This window comes from Pleurodeles waltl, chromosome 2_1 (genome assembly GCF_031143425.1).
Source record: "Pleurodeles waltl isolate 20211129_DDA chromosome 2_1, aPleWal1.hap1.20221129, whole genome shotgun sequence".
NCBI lineage: Eukaryota > Metazoa > Chordata > Amphibia > Caudata > Salamandridae > Pleurodeles > Pleurodeles waltl.
Window position 1 is genome coordinate 49,953,642 of NC_090438.1, and position 23,985 is coordinate 49,977,626.

Here is a 23,985-nt window from a genome sequence, read left to right on the forward strand (position 1 = left end):
TGGTGGGAGGGCAGTGAGACTGCGGGGAGATAGAATATCCACCAGAAAGAGCGCTACAAAATGTAAACCACTTGTTCTTCTGATGGATACTTCTAAAAAGAGACTCCTTACCTGTAGGAGTGATATCATAGCAGAACGTCTCAAACATCAAGGGTTTTGGGGGGTGGACTTAGGACAAAATGTCCTGCAGAACCGAGCAGGCAAAGTGACCCGCCTGCCACATCTGACTGTCAAGGCAGTAGTGTTTTGTGAACGTATGCACCAACACCCTCGCCGCAGCCTGGCAGATATCTAGAACAAGTACCCCTCTTGCTAAAGCAGCTTTCGCCCCTGTGGAATGGGCCCATAGTACTTCAGTTGGCTGCTTCATGGTCGATTTGTAGCAGATTTTGATGTAGAGCACTATCCATCTTGACAAGGTCTACCTTGCCTTTTCTTGCCCCGGAAAATCCCATAAACAGCTGCTCATCCTTGTGATGGTTCTATAGGTAGTCATTGTGACAGCCAAGCATCATCTTACGTTCTAGCAGATAGAGTCTCTTTTCCTCTTTCGAGAGTGAGGAGGGGCAAAAAAGCCTGGCACAGGGGTTGAGTGGCCAACATGTAATGAGTCACAACCTTTGGTAGGAAAGCCACCTGGGTCCTCTGTGCCAATTTGTCCGGAAAGAGGGTGGCATCCCTACACTGGTTGCACCAAAAGCATCTGAAATTCACTCATGAGGCGTGCTGATGGGATCACAATGAGGAAGACAGTTTAAGTGTCTATAGCCATGTTATGTTATGCTATGTTGTTATGTTATGTTGTGTCATGTTATGCAGATTTGTGGCACGCACTATCACCGGGGAGGGTATCCTGGTATCCTCACACTGAGCAGGTGTGAATTTAGCTACATCTAGTGGCTACTGGGACTACCTGAAAAGCCAGGTCTTTGGCTTCTTGCAGAATTCAAGAAGTGAGGAGAAGCCTCTTATGTGTAGGGACAGGTCCTTACATGCTTTAGAAGTGTTGTAGGAGAAGGCTCAACCACCAGATCTCCATATGTGAGAGATGTGTGCAAATAGGAGTCTGGTTGAGCAAAGGTGCCTGGAAGGTTTGTGGAAGCAGGTGCAATTGTTGAGATATGCTGGGCCAGTGTAATGTAGTGCTTTGAACATGTGGATGAGCAGATTGAATTGTGTTTGTTTGTGAAATGGGTGCCAGTGGAGCTCCTTCAGGTGTGGTGTGATGTGAGTGTGGCGTGGGAGGTTGAGAGTAATTCTAGCCGCCGTGTTCTGGCCTGCAGCCTTCTGCTGAGCTTTTTGTTGATCCTGGCAGAGAGGGTGTTCTTGTATTCCAGCTTGCTTTTGACCAGGGCGTGATTGAGGGTTTTCTGGGTGATGATTGGAAGCCATTTGAAAATCTTCCTCAGCATCTTTAGGATATGGGGGCATGAGACTGTGATGACATTGACTTGGGTGGTCATATTGCATTAGCTGTCGATGATGATCCTGAGGTTCTTTGTGTATGTCGGTCCTCGATCTGTTGGCCACCAGGTGGAGTCCCACGGTGATCTGCTGTTTCTGAAAATCACAATTTCAGTATTCAGCTTTAGACAGTTGGTCTTCATCCGGTGGGCAATTTCAGTCATGTAGGCATTGAACTTGATCCGGGTCCTGGTTCCTGACTGACTTTGTCCTTCCAATAAGGGAGGAGCATATTCCTCAGAGCAGTGGTTCCCAACCTTTTGATTTCTGTGGACCCCCACTTTAACATTAATGGAACCCAGGAACCCCCACTCAATCATCATGGGAATCTGGGGACCCCCGCCTGAGTCATTACTGGAAGCTGCGGACCTAATTTGTCAATATTTGTTCATATTTTTTTATTTTCTAGGCTCTCATGGACCCCCTGAGAAAGCTTTGCGGACCCCCAGGGGTCCCCGGACCACAGGTTGGGAACCACTGCCTCAGAGTACATGTCCTTGCATTACAAGGTCGTATAGGTGTTGGATAAGGATGGGGTGGGAGTCTGTGTCAAATGCTGCAGAGAGGTCCAGGAGGATGTTATTTGTGACGGTAATAAGGGCAGTTTTAATGCTCTGGGTGGGTCTGAAACTAGACTGAGTGGTATTGAAGAGTTGATGGTGGTTGAGGTTTTCAATGAGGGTCTGTTGATAATTTTCTGTAAGACTTTGGACAGGAATGGTAGCATGGAGATTGGTTGCCAAGCATTGAAGGGTCCGCTCTGGGTTTCTTCAGCAAAGGGTGGACAGTAGCAGGAGTCCAAGCATATGGGAAGATCACCAAAGGGGTGGAAGCATTCAGAATGGGTGTGAGCATGACACAGAAGCAGTCCTCTGGAGTGGGCGTGTTGAGGGCAGGGTTTCTCTAGGGCCCCTGCATGGATGGACTTCATGGTGGCTGCAGTTTCTTCTAGGGTGATGACAAGCCTTGTGGTTAGCATTGATTGAACATCTGTTCAGAGGCTCAAAGGACATGCCCATGAGAAATGTCAAGACCAAATTGAGATCCCATTGAGGCATAACAAATAGTTTGGGGCGGAAAACGAGTCAACCTTTTACAAAAGGCATCACAACTAGTGACTTAAACAAAGACAGATGGAGAGACACAGAAACGCTGAGAGGGCTCACAAATCACCCTTCACCGTGCCCACCACAAGGCCTTGCAGGACAAAAGAAAGAACAAACAAAAGAACATAAAACATTTAGAGTTGTAAAAGGTTAGCATGTTGGACACCACATCAGGCAAATGATTTGTCTTGAACACCAGCATAAATCCCCTTCATCACGTCCGACTACAAACTACCTCCGTCAGCAACTCACTCACTCTCTTAGCTTCCATGCATGGAAGCATAAGATGTGAAGACTCTGATTGATCCTTCCATGTTGCTGGGACATGAAGTCCTCTCGAAGCAGAAGCTTCATCGCAGGACAAATACTCAGGAACTCTGGGTGTAGGATGCAGCCGGCAAGCAGCATTCTGTCCATACTTCATCAATGGCCCCCGAGAGGCGCCAGCATTCACATGGTGGTAAGATCCACAGGGAAGAGCACCAGAAGGGGCGTAGCATGGTCAGCAAACGTGGGGGCGGGTCCAGTTCAGGTTTTTCGGACAATCCGTCTGGCATAGCGTTATATGAGAAGCAAAGCATTAAGGGATGCTTAAGGGCCAGTTGAGAGGGAAAGGAGTGCGGATTCTGAGGGGAATGTAAAACACAGGGCCATATTTACAAGGCAATGAAAAGCCACACAAGGTGGCTTTGCATGGCCTAGTGAATATGGGCAGTCACACGGCACCACCGGAGCATCAAAAAAGTTGACACTCAGGTGGCGCTAAGCGCTTGTAAATATGTCCCACAGCATGTTGTCAAAATAACCATGTTTTAAGACCTTTAAAATAGAGACAAGTGTGTATGTGTGTATCTTTGTCTGAAAGACTATTTAAAATTCCCAGATTAAATCTGACAGACACCTTACCATACCCGACTGAGAGCTCCTGTACTCAACTATGTATTAAATAATACATTTATGTGGGGGGGTGTAAACCCCACCCCGGAAGCGAAGCCCTTGAACACCAGCTTCAAATAGGCAAAACAGGCACTGAGAAGTTAGTCTATGCAGGGAATTGTTATTGGGAGAAAATGAGGAACAAACAGTTCACATTCCCAAAAAATATTTCCCCCAATGGCAAAAGAGTTCCCTCTTTTGCACCACGCTGCCAAGTAATTGAGACACTCTTTAAAACACTGCCACGGTCTAACAGCAGGGAACTACTTTGTGTGTACATGTGTTCCCTGTGATTGACCTGAATGCTGTCACTCATGGTGAGGTTAGCCAATGGCTGTAGTGGGCATCTTGTTTGTGTTTGTAGAGAGCTGACCCATTTCAGTGTACTCTAATGGACGGTTGAAAAATGTGAATGACACAATAAAGACCAATCAATGAAGGGGGCTGGCTAAAAGCCCCAATAAGTATATTATACATGTTACTTTAGTAAAATCAAAAGGTCTTAGTTAATGTCAGACTGTTGGACCTGGCCCTTTTTGTGGGTTCATCCCCACACTTTTTGCCTCCTTCCTCCTAATTTTTCTGACCGTTTGCTGTTGGCTCTAGGACTCTGAGCATTTTATTACTGCTGCTGAGTGCTAAAGTGCAGGTGCTCTCCCTTCTAAAGTTGGTATGATTGGCTTACTCCTAATTGGCACATTTAATTTACCTGTAAGACCCTTGTACAGTGGTATCCATATACCCAGGGCCTTTAAATTAAATGCCACTAGTGGGCCTGCAGCGCTGCTTGCGCCACCCACTGAAGTAGCCTTTCAAACCTGTCTCAGGCCTGCTAGCGCAGGGCCTGCATGCACAGTTTGCTGCAACAGGGTCCTGGCATCTATATTTACTTCCCAGGCCCAGAACTCCCTTTTTACTACATGTAAGTCACCCCTAAGTTAGGCCCTAGCTAGCCCTATGGGCAGGGTGCTATGTATGTAGAAGGCAGGGCATGTACGTGGTTGCGTGGCCTGTCCTGGTAGTGACAAACAGCCTAACTTGGTGTCTCACTGCTGTGAGTGCTGCCTTCTCATAGGATTGCATTGGAAATGCCCTGTCATATGTTTAGGAGGTAATGTCTGCTTTATGAGGGGTAGCGTAGGCATGTTTGGTATGGTTGTAATGGTAGTGAGAAATGTTGCTTACTTGTGTAGGTGGATTTTTTATTACCATTATAGAAATCCCACTTCTAGAAGGTAAGCGTTTCTCTGTGCTTATGACTGGTGTTTTGCAGCTTGACTCCAATCCACGACTAGGCAGAGTGACAGCTGGGCTTTGTGCATACTTTTCAGACACCCTGTACACAGGGAGGGTGGAGGTGTCACAGAGATGTAAATGTAAATTAGCACTTGTATAGCGCACTACTCACCCGTTAGGGTCTCAAGGCGCTGTACTCATACCGCTATGGAACCCCTCCTGGCTTTTCCCTGTGAGGCGCCCACTCCTGAGCACCCCCAGGGTGAAGCCAGGCATCCAAGCGCTGTTGGGGCCGTTGTGGAGATTAAGCAAGCTATTGCCTAGAGTTGCAGAGTGGGACCCATGAATTAGATAAGGCACTGAGGCGAGAATTATCTGGTCAAGGGGAATTGAGCCCAAGACCTGCCGAAGCGGGACTTGAACCCTGGTCTTGAGCCAGATCTCTTCTTCAGGGTCTGCCGCTCTAACCATTGAGCCACACTTCTCACACAGATGCATCTGCATACTGAATGGTCTTCCTTCGCTGAGTGAAGGGGAGGGGAGGCACTCCTGCATTTGTAAAGGATGTGCCCTGGCCTCACACAAAGAGCTCGTTTACCTCCAACTGATGTCTGGAGCCTGTGCTGGAGGAGAGACGGGACACTCCTAGAACCAGCTGTAACTGGTTGGAACCTCCTCTACCCCTCTTGGCATAAGTACAGGGGATTTTACCTCACAAAGAGAGACCTAGAAACACTTTTTTATCATGCTTGGAATCGGACACAGAATGCTGCTGGACGGACTCACTAGGATCCGCCTTGGCCTGCTGCTGCTGTGCTGACCTGTGACCTGCTGGGTCACTAGGAGGACCTGCCACTGCCTGCATCCCCTTTGTGCTGTCCTGTTGCTGGGCCCTGCCGCCCTTTGCTCCACCTTTGTGTCCCCAGGGGCTGGGTGCTGTGGCCCCTGCCCCTTCCATTTGCCTGCTTGAAGTGCATGATGAGCGCTTCATTTTTATTGCATAGCGCCTTGAAAAGCACTTTCTTTTGTATAAATACAGCCCCTGGAGAAGTGCTTTCCTTTTGAGACACATTATGTCAAAAGAGTGCGCTGCCTTGTTGCCGTAGCGCCTTGGGAAGCGCTTCTCCGAGGGAGGAGATCACCACCACGACCTCAGCATTCCTTGTTTCAAATTACATCGGAAGCGCGCTGTGCCGTGCCCCAGGGGCACCAAGAAATGAAGCCTGGAACAAGCACGCTCCTAGCGTTGCCCCTGGGGTGAAGGGAGAAGCGCACTACAGAGAGCGACCCGGGAGCACTATCCGGCCCTGACTGTTGTCAGGTCTCACCGCCGCTGCCCGGGAGCAGGAGACGCACTCACGCACCAGATTGGGTGCAGGCAAGTGGACAGTAGCGGCCCAGGAAGGAGGGAGACCTCACTGGGGGTCCGTCTGGATCCCAGGGTGGCCGTGATACCAGGACGCGGGGGAGGTGAGGGTAAGTCCCCTCTTTCCCAGTCGCTGCCAGAGGAGCGTGACGCTCCAATTGAATTTGCATTATTTTTTCTGTTGTTCCCCCCAGGAGGGCTGGTCATGGCCCCTGGGGTGTGCAGGGACAGTGAGTGCCCTGGTTTGGGCGCGGGCCCCAGGAGTGGCGGCCCCTACATAAGAACAGAAGGGGTATGTGCTGCCCCTCTCCCCTTCCCCAATCACCAGGTGCCCCCCGTTTTGCCACCAAGGAGCGCTGGGGGCCCTGCTTTGCCCTAAAGTGAATAAGAGAAGGATCCCGTTACGGGCCATATGTTTTCTGATATTCTTTTTGGGGCATTCATGTTGGTTTCATGAGGGTGTGTTTGCTAGGGTGATATGTTTTCTGCCTATGACTTGCCATCTGTTGCTAATGTTCCTGTTATGGGCATTTATGCTAATATGTTCTTATGACTTGCCATGTGTTTTCTGATGTTCCTGGTATGGGCATTTATGAGGATCTTATGATGTGCATTATTGTAGTAATGTTTTCCTGACTACTCCAGAATGACCAGTAACATATGTGTTTTATGTGACTACTGCTGGCTTTTGAAGAGTAACAGTACTGTGTAACGTTCTGGCATCTGTTGGGTAGCAGGGTATTACTGACATTCTGTGTTTGGTCTAATGATGTTGTGTACAATACAGTTTATTTTTATATAACTTGGTGCTGTGTTTCCTTTGTGGTGGGGATAATTCGTCACGTGTGCCGTGCACATTGCCTCTGGGATAGGCCTGACTGCCCGTGCCGAGCTACCAAGGGGGTGAGCAGGGGTTATCTTGGACAAGTAACTCCCTCGCGCTGACTAGAGTGGGTGGGTTCTGCCTGGCTGAGGTGCATACCCTAGCCAACCAGAAACCGCATTTCTAACACAGACCAAAAATGAAAAATAGAGCCCTGCAGCCATTCATCCTTCCCGATCAGTGAAGTGGGCAACAATAACGCACATTATGTGAGTTCGTACAGACATTAGAGTTAGTGGTGGGCACCCTATGCCTACATATTGATAGTACTGTGGCTGCACCCTAACTTGAGCTTCCAACAGGACAAGTAATGCATGGCTCGTGCCTATTGGTTAAAGACTGACTCATCCGGGAAGAATGTTCTGAAAAGCACCTGTGATCTCAGACCAGCTGATCTCCAAACAAGAATAATCACCGAAAACCGCGGCTGCCAGGGGGCTTCTGCACGGAACCTACTCGGGAACCCTGCAGTCATGACTGTGTACGCTACCCAGTGGCGTAACAAAGGCCCCCGCGGTGCGGCGGCCCCCTCAGCACACGGAACACTGTGCACGGCGGCAGGTCCCTGACTGGGTCCGAGGGGGAGGGGACATCCTCCAGGTACTTTTCAGAGAGTGGGGGTGGGTGCTTCAAGTTTCGTTACGCCACTGAGTACTTCCAGGCATGGACCGTGCTAGAAATGGAAAACATTTACCCTGCAGTGTGGAGTCGAGAGATTGGGGCGGGGGGGGGGGGGGGAGGTAGGCACGATGGGAACTGGAGTGAATGAATAGTTACTCAATGCATTGTTATTATTTATGTTACAAACTCTGCCCCAAAGGAAGTGTGTTTATAAACTTCTGCTGACTCATTAACTGATCATGAACAGAGTCCTTTGTAAACCACCTTGGGTGGCCAAAACACCCGCTGCAGGGATCTTGGTGCATGCAGCGTGTTTCAGGGTACTATGCTGGTAATTCCCGCGCTTACGCTTTTGCTGGCGAAATTTGCGTGCGCTCGCTGACCACAGTTTGGACCATAAAATAGTTCAGATGGTTAGTGCACCTGCTCCAGAGCAGAACGTGCACGAGCATTGTATATACGATAGCTCAGTGGGTTAATGTGCGGACGCCAATGCCCGTGTCCAGGTGTCGCCATGTATAACCGGCACACGATGGGAATCATTTGCAAGGGGGGCCTCGGAGCCAGGTTTGGATCCAAGAAGAGCGACTGGAACCAGAATTCCAACTTTTCCAACACAGATCACAGAGATGTACACTAGCAATACCAAAGAGAGTGCCAGTCCCTATCTGGTGTAAGTATTCCCTGTGTCCAGTGGATGTTACCGAGCAGGCCTTTTCCACACCACATTGAGTCCCACACGTGCCCCAGGCCTTCGCCTGTTAGTTATGTATTCTATTGTAATAGTATTTATATAGCGCTTACTACCCTTGACGAGGCTTTTCGGCGAGTAGCACGCTACTCCGGAACCCAAAAGGAATTAGTGGTGGATTAGTATAAGGAAATATGAGTACAGTTTTAGTATTATTATGAGTTAATTTGAGCCGCGGATATGTGAGTTTGTTAGTTGGATTGGCTGGAGTAATGGAGGGGTGCAGCGCTCCCGCTGGAAGGCAGATTCCTTCAGCCCTCCTTCCTGTGAAGACGCCCCTGTGCTACTTCTGTGCATCCCCAGCAATCCCTGCTGCCTCTTTTGCTGTACACCCTGGTGCCTTCATGTACCTCTACGAATGCTGCCCGTCGTCTCTTCCTCTGTGCTACAGATTCCATCCCCTCCCTGCACAAGATGGTGCTTGACACTGACCTGCAGCCACCTGTGCATCGCTGTCTAATCGCCATTCACAGCTCGCGCTTCACATTAGCGCAGCCTGGTGCGCCGCGTAGAGCTATAAACCACAGGACAGTTAGCACCTTTGACAAAACCAGCGCCCATATTTATGAAAAAGTGACACATCAGAGCCGGTACACCACTTTTTCTGCGCCCCTCTACCGGCACTTAAGGACACCATGGTTGCGCCGTATTTATAATACAGCGCACCATGGCGGTCATTAGCACAATAGCATCAAAATTGTTGACGCTACTGTGTCGCTTTTCTACACTAGCCTCAACATTTTTGACGCTGGTGGGGCAAAGTGCAAGGAGGCCCGTAGGTTTCTATAGCTGCATCATTTTAACGCCTGCTCTGAACAGGCGTTAAAAATGAAGCCAAAAATTGTGCCTTTTTTCGGGCCTCCTAGCGCCAAAACCTCCCCCTCTTTCATACATTATGCCTGGCGCTGGCATAATGTGGCACAAGGGGTTACAAAGTGGCGCAATGCATGCTTTGCACCACTTTGTACATATGGCGCGGGGAAAAGGCCACCTTAGTGGAAACAAAATGATACTAAGGCAGCACTAAGGTTGTGCACGGGCTCCTAAATATGCCCACAAATCTGGCAGCTCTCCACAACGTTTTGAGTGATAACACTCCACTTACCTGCACAAATGTCCGCACAACACTTCACAGCAACACGGCACAACCAGATGTTTGTGGCTTTTTCGGTCAATATATAGCATTTAGTTCAACAACATATTAGATCCTCGCTCTATCACGTTAAGATCCAAGTTTAGCACCTTCCTGTTATACATATATGTCTTTACAGGCTTTCAAGATTTTGACTCTCTTTTCAACTTATCTGCATATCCAGTCATAGAGGGGGAGCTGCACTGATATACCAGGACACCATACATCCTAGACTTCACTTCTGTGATGGGCGTGTGGCCACTAGTAGTAATCCTTTGCAGCCTGAGGCAGGGAGAGGTTTGCACTTTGGCTCATCTGTTTTCTGTACATGAGTGAAACTTGAACTTTTTGTTATAATTATCATGTTTCTCTCCTCTAACTGCCCCCTTTTTGCATGTTAATCAATCAAGTATGGAAAACAAATATAGAATACATAATGATAACCACGCCTGCTCAAATATATTCACAGTATTTAATCTGACTGATGTTGTCTGTTCTAAACTAATTGTTACCAAGCACAGTTTCACAGAATGACAATAAGGGCCTAATTTATACTTTTTTAGCACCACATTTGCATTAATTTTGATGCAAAAGCAGCGCAAACTTACAAAATTCAATTATATTTTCTAAGTTTGTGCCACTTTGGCATCAAAAAATGACACAAATGTGGCGCTAAAAAAGTATAAATCAGGCCCTAAGTGAGTGGGCATCAGGCCTGTTTGAGCTAATTGTTTATTCTGAAAGATTCAACAATGACCGGATGTTGTTATGCACATTAGAAGCAGAGTGTGAAGTGCTAAAGAGGAACTTTGTACCCAGAGACCGAGAAGACATAGGCCATGCATCACGTCACCAGCTTGTGCTGAAGGTTAACAAGAGGCGTGTTCAGCCATCACTACAGAGTGTCTATCAGTGTTTTGCCCAGAGCAGATGAGAATAGAAAACTGTGCTATTGTATTGAACAGTAGAAGTTACTGTTACTGTTATTGTTCTAAGCAGATGTGAGAGTGCGAACCATCTTTGAAACTCGAATTAGGTGCCCTTTTGGTGGTGCTGAATTTAGCTTAGTAAGGCAAACTTATGAAGGTGGGATTGATATAAAGTTAAACAGACCATAGTTTGCAATATTTTCTGATGTTCAATTTACTTGTAGATGTTGCAACTACTATTCTGTTTGTCTTTATAATAGGATAGGATTTTGTTTATAAAAATAAATCTTTAAAATATATCCATTGCTTCCTAGTGTTCTTGAGTGTGCCTTTCCAAAATGAAAGATGGTTTGGATTCCGCTGAATATCCCTGTGATATTTTATATAACTGATGGATAGCTGAATCGCTTAAGTACTCGGCAATGGGATGCGGAGTGGCAGCAGTCTAACTGGCTTTATGAGTAGTGGTGCTACACTGTCAAAGTCCTTAGTGTCAGGGGGTCTAGAGAGCCTGTCCAGGGGCTGTTTGAGAGGATTAAGAACAAGTATCAATATGCTGTCTTAGCTGTCACTGTTATGTGTTTGACGGAAGCCTAAATTGCTTATACCAGTTGGGTACTATGTTCGTTTGTAAGGATGAATCACTGCTGGTGCTCTTTGTTCTGTATGTGCATGTCAGAATGCATGCATTGTTGCTGCTTATGCAGTTGTGTGTTTAATACTTATAATTTGTTTTTATTTAGCGCTTCAAATCGCAATTCTTCCATTTCTAAGCACTGTAAATGACAGATGTTACTATTATCCCTGTATGGTACTCAAATTGTGACCTCTGAAGGATGGAACGATTAGCCTTGCTACCACTTGAACCCGTGATCTCCATCACCTCATATGGCAGCAGTGAGCACTCAACTCACTGAAGCACTGCAAGGGTTCAAGAACCTGGCGCTGCTGCTAGAATGCTGTACGCTGTCTGCGTGTTAAGAATAGACTGGGCTGCTTCATACTACTGTTGTAACCACTGGAAACAGCAATGTTTCCTTACTTGCTCTGGCCCTTCACAAACTTGCTTGTGAAGATATACAAAGAGTATACCATTAGCATAGCTTTCAAATAATTTTTTTGATCCGGCATAAACTTAGCTTTAGTTTTCTTCCCAGCCTCATGTAATTAAATACATTCCTAAATAAATAATATTATATACATACTTACATAAAGGGGCTTTGGGACAGCAGTCTTCATCCTTTGGTCTAATCAAGGGTCATACATATTCTGCTACCGTCCACTACAGCGTACAGTATGTGTCTTACAAAGTAAGATACAGCAGTTTTTCTGATCACATCGTTCTACTTGTCTAAAAGAGTTACACTTAAGTGCCAGAGCTAATGGCCAACTCTTTACTTTGCAAATGCTTTTTCTATCCATTCTATATGATTTCTTAAGTTTTTTAGTCATCCTTCTATGCTTAAATGTTACCTTCAAGTTAGAATAATTTAAAGCCAACAGTATTTGTGCCAAAATCATATTTTTCTTTGATGTACATTAAAACTAATGGTTTTTTTTTAATAAAGTCCAACATCCTATTCAAACACCTGTTTACTAGGAAGCAAATGAGAAGTTAAACTCCAAGCTTATTGTCGCCAAATTTAGATGGAAGTATGTTTTTTTCTTCTTTCTATTTTCTTTCGAATGCGTGCAATTGTCTTTTTAAAATAACCATCAGCTTGCTAAGGCCAGACCTATTGCCTTTGCCAAGGCATATTTAATTTGCATCCTAGTACTTGTTGTCCTGCATTTATAGTGAGGGCATACAACATTACAACTAACACAATGTAAACAGAAAACATGCAACTTCACAAACACACTAAACATTCAGGATCTTTATGCAGCTGTGACCTCACATTGGGTGCAGCCCCACTGACTGACATTGCCAGTGCTTTGTCCTTGGGGGGAACAGGAAGCACATTTGCTGATAGACGATGGAGTTATCTGTTCTCCAGGACCTTCTCTGCCCCCCTAGCAGGTTGTGAACTCTCCTATCTGCCTCCCTGATGCACAGCTCTCCCTGCAGGGCCTTCTGTGTGCACAAGTAATTCTCTAGTTCAGAGCAGTGACTAGCCTGCTGTAAGCACTGCAATCCCTGCCCCCTTCACCTTCCCTAAATCTCCTCCTAGCTCTTTCACCCCAGTACCAAGTGGAAGGAGAACGGAAGGGTGGGAACTGGGAAGGAAGGATATGGAAAGTGGCTGGATCAAAAAAACATATAACTGGGCAGTTTTCACTGACACCAGATCAGAGGGTGACTGCTGAATTATCTGTGAGCCCTAAGGATGCTGGGCCCAGGCATGGTCCTAGCTCCGGAATTCTACAAGTCAGCCCTGTACAGCTATATAATAATAATATTATATCTGATAATGCAACCCGGTCATAACTACGCATGACCATTACCACAAGTCCTTTACCACATGCCTTTACCACACACGCCTTTACCACGCATGCCTTTACAACGAACTTCATTCTAAAGGCATGAAGGGTAAAGGCATATGGGTAGGGGTTTTTGAGTGGTGAGGGTTTTTAGAATTTAGGATGCTTATGGGTTTTTGTATAGTAAGGCCTTTTCAGGGTTAGGGTGGGCCTGGGTTTTTGGGTGACAAGTGTATATTTAGGGTTTAGGGTGGGTATGGGTTTTTAGGTGGTAAGGGTATTTTATAGGGTTTAGTGTGGGTATAGGTTTTTGAGTAACAAGGTGATTTTATATATATATGAATTATACTCACCAAATAAAGTTTTACTACATATATGACTTTACGAACCATGCCTTTACAACAGCATTTCCGTGCTAAAGACGCATGCATTGTAATGACAGCGTTGTACAGGCATGCGTTGTAATTGCATGTGTTGTTCAGTCACACAATCTACAGATACTTGCAATAACCTTTTCATGTATGTTCGGAGGTATTTTATTCCTTACATTTATTAATGATGTCACCTTTTCTCTCAAAGCACTCGAAGATCTTTCAATGGCAAGATTTCTTAGGGTTGCATGAATGTGGAATACATGCAGAATCTGTACTGTAAACATAAGCTTGTGATATGTTGCAAACACATTTCAGCAGTGTTCTGTCTTAGGAGGCAGACAGAGGGTTCTCACTGTGCTGAGCTCCAGCAATGTTTTAACTAAACACAATGTGTATGTAGATCAGTGCTTCATTTGTGCTTGTTGTTTCCGGTGATGAGCACCAGCACTCATTTTTCTGCATCAGGCATTTACTGTGAGCAAAAGTCGCATATGGGATGACGGAGGAAGAGAAAAACGAAAAAGCGTCCCAAAGGGAGAAAGCAGAGAGCTGCAAGAGTGAGCTGAAGGGGCAGGCAGTGGCTGTAAATGGATTACAGAGGCCCAAAATGGCTTCGGGATTACGCTGCCTCGGTAATCTGTGCTTGCACATTTAATTGAAGCAGCCGCGAGTTTTAGAGGAGAGCTGTGGGCACCGGCACATTTTTATTTACAAATTAAGCACTGATGTAGATGCCTTCTGATGGTTCAATCTAATTTCCAGCCAATCAAAAGACATAAGAGGGCCAAAGAGCTAGTTTTCTTTTAAACTATGTGTACGGAAGTTTCACACCATAAACTGACTCTGGCAGAAAGCACTGCGAGCAGGAGAGTTCTGATGTAATTCTCCTATTACATGTGAGTACTGGTGGGCCACTTAGACTGTAATAAAAAAAAATGAGTCAATTGTTTTAGGATTTCAGGCTCCCATACATGATAATAGTAATGTGTCTTCAGTCTTCCATGTGCTACGTACCTGCAGTAACGAAATATGTTCTGATTTTTTCTGACATTTATTCCTGAAAATGGAAATACCGTGCCCTGTGAACCCACGAGCTGGGAGCAGGGGGAAGCAAACGAAGGATGCAGTTATGGGGGGGGGGGGCACCCTGGAAAGAAGAGTCACTGTCAGGCAGCCTATGCAATACTTACAAACTCTACCCTCAAAGAAATTGCCAGTATGGAAAAATGTGGTAGTAAAGTTAATCTGATTTACACAATGGACACAAAACTCACATCTCAACATGGTTTAGAGGGCTAAAGGATCTGCTTTTGAGAGCTGTGTGTACCCAACAAGTTTCAGGGTGATATACTAGCACACACTGGTATGTTGAGTCACATGGATAAAAGACTTTCCAGAGATCCCTGCTAACCGATGTGAAGCATCATACTATAGCTCAAGGGGTTAAGGTGCCTGCTGCAGAGTACTGCATCCAACGTGTAGCTCCAGATTGCTATGTTATGCAGGCTGGCTCAGTGGGTTCATGTTTCGTAGCAGAGATCCTGATGTAATCTGCGTGTCGCAAGCTGCTATCCAGTAATGCGCCTGCTGCAAGCAGCTCCATAGAACTGCAAGACAGGTTTGAACCGATCTCAGGTTTTAACTCAATCTTACATTTTTCTAAGCTGACTAAAAAGGGATCCATTGGTAGTTATTTATTATTATCATGTGTTGTTGTTATATCTTGTTATTAATTGCACAAAATCAGCGTGTATGTGTGCTACATATAAATTGTTAATAGAAAAGTAGACCTGTTTATGTTGGAATGACACCGACAAAAGCCAACATTCACAACAAAGACTGTACTCAAGGTATGATATTCTATTCAGCCTTCAATCGGCATAAATTTCCAGCTCCTTCCTCGAAAGTTTAAGGAGTGATCAGTCAAGCAGGGACCGAGAAAAAGAGGGCCCCAAAACGTGTTTTTTCCATGCATTTTTCCATAGGAAAATTGAACAGCAATAGCCCAAAAACAGCTGAATGGAATAATACCAAATTTTAAAAAACTAATGTTTTATGGGGAATTGTGTGGAACTGTCGGTCCACAGTGGGCTCCATCGCAGTCCCTTGGAGAATTGCAGTGGATCCGCAGATTAGTGGTGCTAACAAATTTAAAAAAGGGTGTTGGGTGTCTGTGGGGAGGTGGGTGCAGCAGCTGCACTCAATGCCATGCAGCATGTGCCCAATGGCCACGTGTGGCGGGGTTGGGCATCAGTGGGCTTTGGGTATAGGGCCTGCTGCGGCCAACCCCACATTGTGCATAGCAATAGACAATTTACTTTACGTTAAAAAAATAGAAATTCACTGAAAAAAACAAAGGTTAAAAAGATGTTGTAGTTAGGAAGAATATCTTACCCAACAATAAACAAAACTTGAATTTTTAAACAAACTAAACCACTGAAATTCACTAGTTATATTTATTTGAAGTTACTATAACTTGTGCCCTAAAGTAACTATAACTCACGCCCTCGCAGTGCACTGCTAACTTCCGTACATATTACATCACTGATGACATGTTCAGTGACTGCATTGATAATATCCCTAATGACACCTGAAACTACATCATTGACACCAGCACTGGCGCGGGCACAAGATATAATTACTTTAGGAAAGGTTATATTTTAACTGACATTTTCACTGAACTACAACGTCCCTGTAACCTTTAGTCTTTTCAATTAGTATATATATATATATATATATACTACTGTTTAAATGGACATATAATTGCAATATATTTTGCTGCTCTTCTGTATTTTTGCAGCCATTCGTAATTCTGTGCTGCCTGTGACCCTCTCGTGACCCTGCACTGCCTGCCACCCATCCATAACCATACACTGGGGGTCATTCTGACCCCCGCGGGCGGCGGTGGCTGCCCGCGTGGAGGGAGCCGCCATATGGCCGCTCCGCGGTCGAAAGACCGCGGAGGCCATTCTGGCTTTCCCGCTGGGCTGGCGGGCGACCGCCAGAAGGCCGCCCGCCAGCCCAGCGGGAAACCCCTCCCCACGAGGAAGCCGGCTCCGAATGGAGCCGGCGGAGTGGGTATGTGCGACGGGTGCAGTGGCACCCGTTGCGTATTTCAGTGTCTGCATAGCAGACACTGAAATACAAAGTGGGGCCCTCTTACGGGGGCCCCTGCAGTGCCCATGCCATTGGCATGGGCACTGCAGGGGCCCCCAGGGGCCCCGCGGCACCCCCTACCGCCATCCTGTTCCTGGCGGGAGACCCGCCAGGAACAGGATGGCGGTAGGGGGTGTCAGAATCCCCATGGCGGCGGAGCACGCTCCACCGCCATGGGGGATTCACAAGGGCAGCGGAAATCCGGCGGGAGACCGCCGGTTTTCCTTGTCTGACCGCGGCCAAACCGCCGCGGTCAGAATGCCCTGCGGGGCACCGCCAGCCTGTTGGCGGTGCTCCCGCATCCCCGGCCCCGGCGGTAAGGAACCGCCGGGGTCAGAATCAGGGCCACTGTCTCCCACCCATCCCTGACCCTGCGGCTTCTGCCACCCATAAACAACCCTACACTGCCTTCCATTCACTTCACAATACCTTTCCCAACTAAATAACCCCGCAGCATGCCACCCATGACAAGGGCAAAGCTGCCTTCCACCCATTCATGAACAAAAACCCACACTGTCCGCCGCCCATCACCTGAAAATAGGGCAAGGCTGATTTACACCCATTCACGAGTCTAGACTGAATTACACCCAATTATAACAGGTCCCTCTTTGAAAGCCCTTCTCTGCCCAACACCCTATGGCATGGCCGGTGTGGCTAGGCCCTAATACAAGTAGGGAAAATGGACCCACAATCTGTGGTCTGGTAGCAAAAAAGAAACATAACGAGAGTGCCCCACTGTTACTGCACCTGCTGCACTATTGATAGCTGTGCCACTGGCTCCACCTGTTAAAGCCTCAGCAAAGCGGCCAAGTTTCCCAGGTCCATGCGTGGTGTGCTGCTCCAGTCCGGTTTTTCCCTTTGAATTCTGGGACTTGTAGTCCTGTTTTATAATGAAAAAAACAAAGCCTACAATTCCCAGAGTTCAAATTAATAAAACTGGACTGCAGCAGCACATCACGCATGAACCTGGGGAACTTTTCAGGACTGACCCAGCCCAGCACTCACACTGCCCTCTCCGGACCTAGGATCCAGCAATGGGCCTGGTGATAGCCTTCCAGGTGCACTGGCAGAGAAGGCGGGTGAGGGACATGATCCTTACCTGCTGACACGCTGCCCCAGGCTCTGTGCTCGGCTGCAGGTAGATCCCAGCAGACCCACCGAGGAGCAGGCACTGAAGCCAGGAGAGCAGCAGCCTTGGCGGTGGCTGGCCGAGTGTGGCTGGCAGAAGGCGCATGGCAGGCCGCAGGACCAGAGAGAGATGCCCTTCCCGCTGCCCGCTCCGGCTGTCCAGGACTGCCAGGAGCAGAGTCTTATAAGGAGACAGGGAGTCAGAGGCAGCGCCATGATTGGCAGTGGCCCCCACCTAAAGGAAGTGAGAGTGCTCTGGGCACAGAGATATCTGAGACAAGGGGAAGCACAGGCTGCCATGGAGAAAGAGAGAGTACACGAGCCCCGGTAAGGCACACACGGGGCGAGAGGGACAGCAGGGCACGAAAGAATGCTTCTGTGCACTGCGACCGCTCTGTTCTGTTTGAAGAAGAGCTCTCCCCGGACCTTGATCAGAGAGTAGCAACCAGTGCTAAATTTGTAAATAAAAACGTGCCGGTGCCCAAAGCCCTCCTCTTAAACACGCGGCTGCTGCAATTAAATGTGTGAACACGGAATACTGAGGCAGCGTAATCCTGAAGCCATCTCAGGCCTCCTCAATCGATTTACAGCCACTCCCTGCCCCTTCAGCTCACTCTTGCAGCTTTCTGCTTTCTCCCATTGTGATGCTTTTTCGTTTTTGTCTTCCTCCGTCTTTCCCATATGTGTCTTTTGCTCGCAGCAAATGCTTAAGGCAGAGGAATAAGCGCCGGCCCTTAAACATAAGTGCCGGTGCCCACCACTGGAAACAAGAACAAATTAAGCACTGGTAGCAACCTATCCAGGGCGAAAAGCCCCTCCTCAACCCACTAGGAGCTTCTCCCTATTACTCAACTAAAACCAAACATGATGGAACTGGGAGAGTTCCGATGGGGTTTGTACAAAGCTGCATGTTATGCTATGTTGTATATAGTGTATAGCACCCATCTCACCCGGGAGGGTAACCTGACACTGAAGCAGGAGACGTATGGGCCGAGCCAGGGCCGGAACTAGGTAAACAGCCAGGTCTTCAGCTTCTTGCAGAATTCAGGCACTGAGGAGGCGGCGCTGATGTGCAGGGGCTTTAGGAGTGAGGTCGGAGAAGACACGACCAGCGAATCTGGATCTGCATATGAAGTGGGGTGGGGGGAGTGCAGTGCTTAATTTGTGCTTGTTGCTTCCAGTGCGGGGCACCGGCACTTATTTTTGAGGGCCGACGCTTAATTTTCTGCTTCAAGCATTTATTGCGAGCAAAAGGCACATATGAGAAAGACGGAGGAAAACAAAAACGAAAAAGGGTCCCAATGGGAGAAAGCAGAAAGCAGCAAGAGTGAGCTGAAAGGGCAGGGAGTGGCTTTAAATGGATTGAAGAAGCCCGAGATGGCTTTGGGATTACGTTGCCTCAGTATTCCGTGTTTGTACATTTAATTGCAACAGCCGCATGTTTAAGAGGAGGGCTTTGGGCACCGGCACGTTTTTATGTACAAGTTAAGCACTGAGGGAGTGCAAGTAGAAGTCCGGCTAAGTGAAAGTTTATGCGGTTGCTGAGGTATGTGGGGCCGGTGTTGTGTGAGGCTTTATATGTGAGCCTGAGGTGCTTCGAAAGTGCTTGTTTATGGACTGGGAACCAGTGCCCCTCTTTGTGGTGCGGGGTGATGGGAGTGCAGGGTGGGAGGTTGAGGGTGAGCCTGGCTGCTGAGCTCTGAATGGTCTGGAGTCTTCTGGTCTGTTCAGCATTGACCAGCATAGAGTGTATTGCTGAAACCACTGAAGTCAGGATAAATGCAACATATTTTGGAGAATTCCCCATACACAGAAAAGAATAATTCACATGACCACTAGATAGCGCCATGAATATACTGACTTAGGTCACCATAAGGAAGTGTAGCCCTTAAATGCAGGGGTTCAAAAAAAGTGTCACTCCTTCCCATGAGCCACCTGAAGGTCCCTGTAAAAAGAATACTAATAAGAGGGAAGGTGGAGGAGAAGGGGTCGGGGGATGAGTGACCATATGAGAATAAAAGAAAGCAGCAGACACAAGTAAGAGGATTTGTTGGAAACCCACTCAATTGCCACAAGAGCAACTTGGAACAAAAAACTAATGTCACCCCTTGACAGGACATGGATAAATAAAGTGGTTGAAGAGATAAAGGGGTGTATTTACAAGCCCCTAGCGCTGCTAGTGCATCACTTTTTCTGATGCTCTGGTGGTGCTGTGCACTGCGCCATATTTACAAGGCGGCGCTAAGCCACTTTTTGTGGCTTAGCGCCACCTTGTAAATACGGCCTTTTAACACACAGCACTTTGCGTAGAAGGGGCGTGCAATGGGTGGTGCTGTAGGTGTGCCACAGCAGCACCCATTGCATTTTGACGCTGCCCCAGATTTACGAGATTTGGTAAACCTCAGGCAGCGCCAAAATCTAACGCCACCCCAGGGGTGGCGCAACAAGGAAAAATGCTTTCATTGCGCCTCGTTTTTTGCTCTACGTGTGCTGCATTCTGCAGCAGACATAGAAGGGGCAAATCACCACTAAAGATTGCTTTTGTGCAGAAAGGTGTCTCTTCCGCACAAAAACAATCTACCCCGCAACGCAGCCATCCTTGCACCACGGAGGACGAGTGGCTACGTTGGCAGCTAGTTTCATTCCCAGCACAGGGAAAAACACAGGAAAGCGCCATATTCTTTTAAATACAGCGCATCCCTACGTTATAGAAGTGATGCAGCACGGAACTACCAATTATGGCGCAGTGCTTGCGCTGTGCCACTTCTAGTAAATATGCCCCATAGTATCTGAGCACTCCTCGAAAAACCACTGAATTTCCAGATTAATCGCATTTACATATTAAAAACAAAGGAGAAAGGCAATTTTGAAAACGCATTCTATGAATTGGTTTGTATAAAACGTTAAATGCCATACTTCTTGAAACGTTCAGTGGACAAGTTTAGAAGAAATGGTTTCTTGTGTATGAATTCATTTTACTGTGACATCATAATATATGAGGCACATAGTTTTAGAAAAGTGGCTTATTGTTGCCACATGCTTACCTTTTTTACTGCTTATCGTAACATAGTCATGTACGTGCAATCTGCCTAACATTTATTACAGGTATTCATTCACAAGTGGAAGTGTACAGGTATTGTGTTAATAATACTACAACAGACGTCTAAAGAAATTAGTAAATACTGTATGCCATTCAATCGGTTAATCCAACACCACCGTTTCTGGATTCGCCAGGTAACCCAACAATTTCCTGGAAGCAATGGTATGATCCATTTGGGATGCATTTAGGAGCCATTGGTGCGTCACAATTCAAACCAGAAAGAAAAGCATTTTTTCCTGAAAATCTTTTTATTAAACCATTGCTCAGTACGATGCATTAGAAACTTATACATTCAACGAATATACTTTGGTCAAAAGTGATAGTTTTCAGAGGGGAAGTTGTGTCTGAATGGAAGACCAAATCATATAATGGGAACCCTATTAAAATCATACATATCTAACACTAACAGGTCTCAGGAAACTGTGGAAGATTCCTACCGGCCCTCATCTAGCCCCCAGCCCATCCCCAGGTTACCTTCACAATCCTCTATAAGTACCCCAGTGTGACCATATCTTGTCAAATTTTCACGGCCATCCCCAGCTCTGACAGACAACCTGTTCCGCATGATGTTACCAATCCATGTTTTCCTCCCAGGTGTGACCGTCCAGTAGCCTGGATGCTCCCCAGGCTCGTGCTATGTCTCTTTTGGTCACCCCCGCCGCCAGCATCAGCCAAATCTTCTGATGTCTTGGCCATGTCACCTCCCCTGGTATGTGTAACACCAACCACCGGGCCTCCTGTGGGATCGTGAGGCCTGTGACTTTGGCCATGATATGGACCACTTTTCCCTAAAACTGTTGGATTCCAGGGCAGTCCCATAGTACGTGAAGAAATGGCCCCACCCTGCCGCACCCTGTTCTACACATGTCGTAATACTGTGCCCCATGCAATACAGGAGGGATCTGGAATAATAGGACCTGTGAAGGATTCTCAGTTGGATGAGGTGGAATCTAGCACAGATTGCCACTTCTCTTGGGCTCTGGAGGGCTTCCTGCCAATTGTCTTCCTCTCTCTTGCCTAGTCACCTTCCATGCCTCACTAAAGGAATGCCAGGGGTCGGGGGAATTATTCATTAGTTTCCTGTAGATTAGGGAGATCTCTTTCTCTGGCATAGGGTCCAATAGTAAACAGTCCTCTAACGGGGTGGATTCGGGAAGTTGGTCCCCCACATGAAGATTCCTCTTCAGCGCATGACCCAATTGGATATATTTGAAACTTTCAGAGGCTCCCATTTTATTCTCTTTCTGTAGGTCCTCTAGAGGAATTAGCGCCCCACCCCTCCAGATGTCTCCAAGACTGTAGATACCAAGAAATCCCCACCAACGGAAACCCTTCAGAGTACGAAGCCCATTTAGTTGGTCACCAAACCAGAGTGGAGTCATGGCCGTCAGTTTGTCACTGTAGGAGGCTGGACTGGCTTGTAGTGAGTACCAAGGGGTACTTGCACCTTGCACCAGGCCCAGTTATCCCTTATTAGTGTATAGGGTGTCTAGCAGCTTAGGCTGATAGATAATGGTAGCTTAGCAGAGCAGCTTAGGCTGAACTAGGAGACGTGTGAAGCTACTACAGTACCACTTAGTGTCATATGCACAATATCATAAGAAAACACAATACACAGTTATACTAAAAATAAAGGTACTTTATTTTTATGACAATATGCCAAAGTATCTTAGAGTGTACCCTCAGTGAGAGGATAGGAAATATACACAAGATATATATACACAATAGCAAAAATATGCAGTATAGTCTTAGAAAACAGTGCAAACAATGTATAGTTACAATAGGATGCAATGGGGAAACATAGGGATAGGGGCAACACAAACCATATACTCCAAAAGTGGAATGTGAACCACGAATGGACCCCAAACCTATGTGACCTTGTAGAGGGTCGCTGGGACTATTAGAAAATAGTGAGAGTTAGAAAAATAACCCTCCCCAAGACCCTGAAAAGTGAGTGCAAAGTGCACTAAAGTTCCCCTAAGGACAAAGAAGTCGTGTTAGAGGAATAATGCAGGAAAGACACAAACCAGCAATGCAACAACTGTGGATTTCCAATCTAGGGTACCTGTGGAACAAGGGGACCAAGTCCAAAAGTCACAAGCAAGTCGGAGATGGGCAGATGCCCAGGAAATGCCAGCTGCGGGTGCAAAGAAGCTTCTACTGGACAGAAGAAGCTGAGGTTTCTGCAGGAACGAAAAGGGCTAGAGACTTCCCCTTTGGTGGACGGATTCCTCTCGCCGTGGAGAGTCGTGCAGAAGTGTTTTCCCGCCGAAAGAACGCCAACAAGCCTTGCTAGCTTCAAATTGTGCGGTTAACGTTTTTGGACACTGCTGAGGCCCAGGAGGGACCAGGAGGTCGCAAATTGGACCAGCAGAGAGAGGGGACGTCGAGCAAGACAAGGAGCCCTCTCTGAAGCCGGTAGCACCCGGAGAAGTGCCAGAAACAGGCACTACGAGGATGCGTGAAACGGTGCTCGCCGAAGTTGCACAAAGGAGTCCCACGTCGCCGGAGACCAACTTAGAAAGTCGTGCAATGCAGGTTAGAGTGCCGTGGACCCAGGCTTGGCTGTGCACAAAGGATTTCCGCCGGAAGTGCACAGGGGCCGGAGTAGCTGCAAAGTCGCGATTCCCAGCAATGCAGCCCAGCGAGGTGTGGCAAGGACTTACCTCCACCAAACTTGGACTGAAGAGTCACTGGACTGTGGGGGTCACTTGGACAGAGTCGCTGGATTCGAGGGACCTCGCTCGTCGTGCTGAGAGGAGACCCAAGGGACCGGTAATGCAGCTTTTTGGTGCCTGTGGTTGCAGGGGGAAGATTCCGTCGACCCACGGGAGATTTCTTCGGAGCTTCTGGTGCAGAGAGGAGGCAGACTACCCCCACAGCATGCACAAGCAGGAAAACAGTCGAGAAGGCGGCAGGATCAGCGTTACAGAGTTGCAGTAGTCGTCTTTGCTACTATGTTGCAGGTTTGCAGGCTTCCAGCGCGGTCAGCAGTCGATTCCTTATCAGAAGGTGAAGAGAGAGATGCAGAGGAACTCGGATGAGCTCTTGCATTCGTTATCTGAAGTTTCCCCAGAGACAGAGACCCTAAATAGCCAGAAAAGAGGGTTTGGCTACCTAGGAGAGAGGATAGGCTAGCAACACCTGAAGGAGCCTATCACAAGGAGTCTCTGACGTCACCTGGTGGCACTGGCCGCTCAGAGCAGTCCAGTGTGCCAGCAGCACCTCTGTTTCCAAGATGGCAGAGGTCTGGAGCACACTGGAGGAGCTCTGGACACCTCCCAGGGGAGGTGCAGGTCAGGGGAGTGGTCACTCCCCTTTCCTTTGTCCAGTTTCGCGCCAGAGCAGGGGCTAAGGGGTCCCTGAACCGGTGTAGACTGGC

The 23,985-nt window shown here is 47.4% G+C and overlaps 1 protein-coding gene across 1 annotated transcript in view; it reads right to left on the reverse strand.

The window, feature by feature from the left end:
* Window positions 1–17,642, reverse strand: part of LOC138261187 (transforming growth factor beta activator LRRC32-like) — a 39,974-nt gene extending 22,332 nt beyond the window's left edge. The window contains exon 1 of the mRNA XM_069209919.1: window positions 17,475–17,642. Coding sequence (XP_069066020.1) covers window positions 17,475–17,609 — 135 coding nt within the window. The 5' untranslated portion in view covers window positions 17,610–17,642. The remainder of the gene's footprint in view (window positions 1–17,474) is intronic.
* Window positions 17,643–23,985: the final 6,343 nt, after the last annotated feature.